This window comes from Microcebus murinus, chromosome 12 (assembly GCF_040939455.1).
Source record: "Microcebus murinus isolate Inina chromosome 12, M.murinus_Inina_mat1.0, whole genome shotgun sequence".
In the NCBI taxonomy this organism is placed as follows: domain Eukaryota; kingdom Metazoa; phylum Chordata; class Mammalia; order Primates; family Cheirogaleidae; genus Microcebus; species Microcebus murinus.
Window position 1 is genome coordinate 81,785,739 of NC_134115.1, and position 6,955 is coordinate 81,792,693.

The following is a 6,955-nucleotide window of genomic DNA, read 5'->3' on the forward strand; positions in this document are numbered from 1 at the left end:
GAATCAGACAGGGCTGCCCCGGGCTGGGAGGGGTGGTGACCATGACCAGCACTGTGACCTTGTCCTGGGCCGGGGAAGGCTCACGTCCAGCAGGACCCATGGGAGAGCGGGCAGCCGAGAGGGCGCCAGGCCCGCCCGCACATTCATGAGGGCCCTTAAGCGTGGGCTGTGACAGGACTGACGGAAGACTATGTTCATCAGACAACTCTAAGTTCACACCCCCTTTCCTGACCACGCTACGCTGTGAATTTGTACTTTTTTGGAAGAGATCTGGGAATAACACACTTACATTTGGTTGTTGGTGTTAAATGCAGTAATTTATCAAATGTAAATGTTTAAAATATACCACCATTATTATCACCTTGTTTAGGATTCTCATCCATTTGATATAATAGCCCAGAGATGGAAAGTGCCTTGGGCCTCTCTTGTGCTCTGAGAGCCCCTTGTACCTGAACCAGGTCCTGAAGGAGGAAAGGTGTTCCGTCAGGGGAACAGCATATGCAAAGGCACAGAGGCCCTAGTGAGCATGCACATATGGACGGCTACGGTTCCTCGGGTGGGTACATTTGACAGTGGGAGGGAAGCGAGGAGGAAGCAGGCCTGGGAGGCAGGAGGATCTGAGAGCCTTGAAGTCCAGGCTGAGGTGTAGGGAGCCTTTCCAGGGAAGGCTTTGCACCAGGGGAGTCCACGGGCAGATTTGTGGTCTCGAGTTCCTTTTTTCTCTATGAGAAGCTCAGTTCTCCTAATGATCCATGGAGGGGATAGGGCATGCAGGTGGCAGCAAGGTCACTTCCAAAGCTTCAGAACCAGAATAAAGACATCTCTCTGCCCCCAGGACAGACAAATCTAAAACTGAAGAGTGTCCGGATTAGGCCTCTTGGTGGCACTCGCTGCTGGGTCTCAGTCCTCTCTGTCCCCAGCACTGGGCACTGGGCTGGCCGCAGGAGTGAGCTTGTTGATTCACTCATTAATTCAGCAGATATCGACTGAGCACCTACTATGTGCCAGGCACTGTTTTAAGCACTGGGATACCACTGTGCACAAGCAGACAAGGCCCCTGGTTTCACTGGAGCTTGCAGTCCGGACGAGGAGACAGACAATGTGGAAATAAGCAAGAAAATTGCAGAGAGCAGCATAGGCTGTGCAGGAAAGAAAATGAAGACAAGATAGAGAGACTGGGAGTGGAGGGTTAGACTAGGGTCACTCCTCGGTGACATTTGAGTTGAGACCTAGAAGCCAAGAAGTGGGCACGCAGGGAATGTTTGTTGATGGTGACTGAGACAAGTCAAAATGAAAAAGGCTTATTCCAGAGTTCATCTGGCAAAGCGCTTAAAGAGTGTCCACTGTATGCTGGGTCTGGTGGCCAAGAAAGCAGACATGGTCCCTGTGCTGAGAGCTTACAGTCTAATAAGAGAGAAAAACATTATGTAAGACAATATGCAGGCCAGGTGTGGTGGCTCACGCCTGTAATCCTAGCACTCTGGGAGGCCGAGGCGGGCGGATTGCTCGAGGTCAGGAGTTTGAAACCAGCCTGAGCAAGAGCGAGACTCTGTCCCTACTATAAATAGAAAGAAATTAATTGGCCAACTAATATATAGAAAAAAATTAGCCGGGCATGGTGGTGCATGCCTGTAGTCCCAGCTACTTGGGAGGCTGAGGCAGCAGGATGGCTTGAGCCCAGGAGTTTGAGGTTGCTGTGAGCTATGCGAAGGCATTTCCACTCTTCTTGGAGAACATGAGAACCCCTCCCTTTAGGGAGCACACTGGATTTCCATGCATTTTTTAAAAATAAACTTTTTATTTTAAGAGCAGTTAGATTTATAAAATTATTACAAAGTTAGCAAGAGTTCTCAACATACCCCACATCCAGTTCCCCCTATTATTAACATCTTACATTGTAGGGTACGTCTGTCACAATTATGAATTAACATCGGTGTTATTATCCACTAAAGCCCATCCTTTATTCGGACATCCTCAGTCTTCACCTCATGTCCACTTCCTAGTCCAGGATCCCGCCCAGGACCCCACACCACATTTGGTCACATCTCCTTAGGCTCCACCTGGGTGTGACAGGTGCTCAGAGTTTCCTGGCTTTGGATGAGCGCCAGTCAGGTGTTTTGTAGGATGCCCCTCAACTAGACCTTGTCTTATGTTTTTCTCATGATGAGACTGGGGTTGTGGGTGTGGGCAGGAGACCACAGAGGTAAAGTGTCATTTTCATCCCATCACATCAAGGGTGATAACCTCGGTCACCTGGCTGAGGTGGTGTTTGTCATATTTCTCCACTGTCAAGCCCCCCTCTCTTCCCATATTGTACTCTTTAGAAGGAAGTCACCATGCATGGCCACATTTAAGAAGTGGGGATTTTTGCTTCAACTCTTTGAGCACAGAGTATACAAATTATTTGGAATTCCTATGCACAGGAGATTTGTCTGTTCTCCGATTTTTAGGTATTTTTACCGATATTTACATGCTAGGTCTTTGTACTTTTTAAAAGTTCAAGAACCCTGTTGGTATTTCTAGGGACCTAGAGATATTTTAGTTCAATTAATTAACAAAATGCATTTAATTACCAAGACATCAAATAAGAAGGTAGGAAAAAGCCAGTAATTATTTTATTTTCCTATTGTGAACACATATGAATGAAAAAAGGTTTGGAAAATGCCAAAAGCAGAAAGAAGAAATTCTCTAATCCAACTGTTCATTGCTGACCACTATTCGTATTTCAATTTATTATCTTTGGGGTTTTTTTTTCCTGCCAATCTAGAAGCTATCAACTTATTATCCTTGATTTTTCTTCTGTGCAAAATTTTTAAACACAAACACTGTATATGTCATTTTGTTTCTTGCCTCTTTCTACCTTTTCTTTCTTTTTTTTTTTTTTTGCTTATTATCACATCAAAAACATTTCCCCTATGTAACTACACTGACTTCCTTACCATTATTCTCAATAGAGGCTAAATGTCCCCCCACGTGGCTTTTAGTGTCCCCTCCCCCACAGGCTATGTGCTAGCACGATGCCTGGCACATAGTCGGCATTTAGAAATTATTGGTTAAATGAATGAATATGCAACACAGTAATCATTCCCTTGTTTTTAGAAAGGTAGGTCATTTTCCTTTTTCTTGATTCTAAATAGTTCTGAGACAAACAGAATTATCCCCTTAGGACAGCATCCCAGAGTGGAATTACTGGGCCAACGGGGGCCAAAAATTTTTCAAGATAAATGCACCAAACCAGAAATCTTCCCTCTGCACCACTGGCAATTGTGCCCAGGGTAATAATTTACAATTGATTAAAGAGTTTGTGGGGTGTTTTTTTCCCATCTTTTTTCTCCCTCCTCTCCCTCTCCCCTCCTGCCAAAAAGGGGGGAAATTATCTGAAAAGGTGAAGATGTTCTCAGACAATCATATTAACATATTCCAACAATCGCAATTTGCAAAATAGTAATCACAACTCCCGGGATCTGGGAGGCATTAATCAAAGCTGCAGGTTTAATTCCATTTTAAATATTGATGAAATGTGCTTCGGCAGCCTCACCCTGGCGTGGCAGGGCCAGGGGAGCTGCGGAGAGGCGCAGGGGAGGTGGAGGGAGGGTCGGTGAGCAGCTGCCGGGAGGGGAGGCATCTGTGATTCAAATTGGTGGCTGTGCAGCCAGGTAGAGAGTGAAAGGGGTAGTGAAGAGGGCTGTTAAGTCCATTGCTGTCAATTTTTAACGATCAGGGAGGGGCCTGAGGACTGGTTCAGCACAATAAACCCAGTTTGTCTGGTTTCAGGGGTTACCGCTGAAGAGGTTGCAGCTGCACTGATTCGAATAGCCTGGAGACTTCAGAACTGTAATTATCAACCAGGCTGCTCACAGTGTGGCAAAAGTGGGCTCCACCAGCGCTTAACTCCTTGTGTGCTGACACATCACCGCTGCTCTCCCCACCCCTGGGTTTCCCAGCCTCAGTGGGGACTCCCAGGCAGCCTCCCCAGGGGAAACTGAGGCCCACCGGCTGCTCGCCAGAGCATGCCAGATAGCAAGCCTTTTTCCTTAGGTCACATGGAAAGAAATGGGGGGAGCCGGCTAGTTATGTGGGGCCTGCCACGGCTCCCGGCGTGCTCACGTCTGCCCTGGGTGAGAAGTCAGGCGCAGAGCCTGATGAAGCTTGGTTTGAATTCCGCTGGCCACGGACCTAGGACAAGGCTGATCCCCTTTATAAAATGGGGGTGACCTCCCCTATCCTACTGGGCTGTTACAAAGATCCAGCGAGACGCAGTGTCTATAAATCACTGAGCACACAGTAGGCTGTTGATTGAAGAACCTCCATCTCCCTGCCCCTGGGTCCCATGCCTTTTGCAGAGGAAGGCATCTCTGGCAGGGGGTCTTTACAGGGCAGGCTTTCGGCTGCCCCTCTGTGTTTCAGCTCTCAGGGAGTCTCCTCGTTCCCCAGCTCCTGCCATTTGTCACCACGGAGGGTGGGTAGTCCCATCCTCTCATCTCTGGGCTGGGCACAGGGTAAGGAGAGAGGCAGGGATCTCCCAAGTGCTGCAGCCCTGGCGAGGGCAGGGGTTGGCACAGAGAGAAGGGAGGCATGAAGGAATGAAGGATTGAAGGAATGAAGGCAGACAGGCAGGGAGGCAGGGAGGCAGTGTGGTGTGAAAAGAGCACAGGCAGGTGGGAAGACGGCGACTGAAGGACGTGCAGGACTTGGTGACCCTTCTCCTGGGAGGAATATAACCCCAGAGAAATCCTCCTGAGTATCCGCGAAGGGATGTTCCCAGGAACGCCTGTCCCGGCGTTGCTCCCGGCAGTGGGGAGCTGCAGCAACCTCCTCGTCCTCCACTGGCAGGACACAGAGCAAAATGTGACGGGAGCCAACCTCGGAATATTAGGCAGCAGTAAGAAGCAAAGGACTGGATGTACATGTAGCAACAAGAATAGATCTTGATTTAATCACATTGCAATATACCAAGAGATTTTCAAAAAAGAATAGATCTTGAAAACGTCATGCTGAGTGAAAAAAAGTAAGACACAATGAAATCCACAGCACAATGCCATTTATGTAAATTAAAAACACATTGGTCCACAAAACAACAGGGCATATTTCACAGAGCTACATGCATTTTTAGGGGTATATATCCCACCATTTGAGTGAGTCCCTGTTGTGGTGGGGGAGGGGCTGGGTGTGGGTTTGGAAGAAAAAGGGAGAAAAATAAAGTAAATCCTCAGAGGGGTCTTGCACAGAAAGATGATGGTGGTGTGCTGTGTGCTGTGGACTGAAGAACACGATTCACTCGACTCTGCATTTGAGGTTTAAAAACCAGCAGGGGCTTTGTAGTTGACAGTCCCGGGTTCGAACCCCGGGCTCCCCGAACACTGACCATGTGGCCATGGACAAATGCCTCCATCTCCGTGAGCCTCTGTTTGTTCAACGGAGGCTGGTGGGGGAGACTTGTCTGCCCGGTGGTCACAGGATTAAACTAAGGGAGACGCTACGTTTGGGGCCTTCAGGGCCACACCAGCAAGCTCCTGCCACCTCCACTCCACTCCCCACTGACAGGGCCTACGGAAACAGAAGGTGTCGCCCCCTGGGGACACCCCAGGTTCTTTGAAGGGTTAAAAATGGAGAGCCCAGAAGGGAAAAGAAAATCTGAAGATTCTGTCTCCTAGCACCACCCGCAAGGCCTGCCCCGCTGCCCCGGGGCTGCCATTTGTGGACCATGGAACAGGGCAAGCACCGAGTGTGAGGCTGCTGCTCCCGGGCTGCCTGTCCAACTCGGGGCGGCCAGACGACCTCATGCTGCCTCCGTCAGCACCAACTCCCCCAAGACCAGGAGCGCTGAGGGATTAGGTTTAGATGAGAGGTCTGTTCCTCCCACACAGAGCTAAACAGCCTGGCCAGCAGACCAGCACCTGTGCTGGAACCCACCCCAGTCCAAGGCCTCACCTGGGGACTCCCGTGGCAGGGATGGCCCCAGCAAGCACCCAACATGACCAGCTCTTCCTCTTTCCTTGCAGATGACGATGAGCATGAGTGGATTGTCCGTACCTGTCGGAGGGGCTAGGACGAGATCGTGGGTCACAGGCCCAAGCTGTGAACGCTGCAGCTGCCCCCACCGGACCCGAGGTCTCCATCTGCCCTGCTGGCATTGGCTAGCCCAGGGGTGGAGGCAGGGGTGTGTATGTGTAGTTCTAGAACCTGGCTTTCGACTCAGGAATAAAGAAAGGCATTCTGCAGTCAGCCCCCCTTAGCAGACTGTTTCTCAGTTGGTATCCTCATTTCACTGCATCAGAACCGCCTGGCCAAAATCGTGGACTACAGATACTCCCGGGCCCCACCCTAAACCCGCTAATCAGGACCTCTGGGAATGGAGCCTTGCAGACTCCAGGTATTTGCATGCCCAGGTATTTCTTATGCATATGAAAATTTGAGAACAATCGTCTTATAGTAATAGATATATATGAGCGAATGAGCAACGAACGTGCAGGCAGCGTGTGAGCCTCATCTCTGCTCCTCACAACAGCCCACAAGGGAAGGCCAAGATTTTGCAGATGGGGAATCTGAGGTTCAGAGATACAGAGGGACTTGTGTGGTCTCAGAGGGCTGTAGGACCTGACCACTGTGCCCAGACTCCTGGCTGGTACCTTCCTACAGCCCAAGAATGCTTACTGGGAACCACCTTTCCTTCCAGGCAGCTCCTCCATCTGAGCCTCAGGCACTAAGCACAGAATCAGCATGGCGCCATAGAAACAATGTGGCTTTGGCATCAGACACACCTGGGTTCAAATCCCAGCTCAACCACAGGTATCATGTAACCTTGGGCAAGTCACTCTCTAAGCCTCAGTTTCCTCATCTATAAAATGGTTCTAACGATGTTTAAAACAATAGAGTAGCTGTGTGATTTGAATGAGAGAATTTAAGTAAAGGATCTCCCACTTAGCAGGTACTTAATATGTGTTTGCTTTAAAGA

At 49.4% G+C, this 6,955-nt stretch overlaps 1 protein-coding gene across 1 annotated transcript in view; it reads left to right on the forward strand.

Moving 5' to 3' along the window:
• The window catches only part of MORN5 (MORN repeat containing 5), a 33,787-nt gene extending 27,552 nt beyond the window's left edge, over window positions 1-6,235 (forward strand). The window contains exon 5 of the mRNA XM_012771783.3: window positions 6,003-6,235. Coding sequence (XP_012627237.1) covers window positions 6,003-6,049 — 47 coding nt within the window. The 3' untranslated portion in view covers window positions 6,050-6,235. The remainder of the gene's footprint in view (window positions 1-6,002) is intronic.
• The last annotated feature ends 720 nt before the right edge of the window (window positions 6,236-6,955 follow it).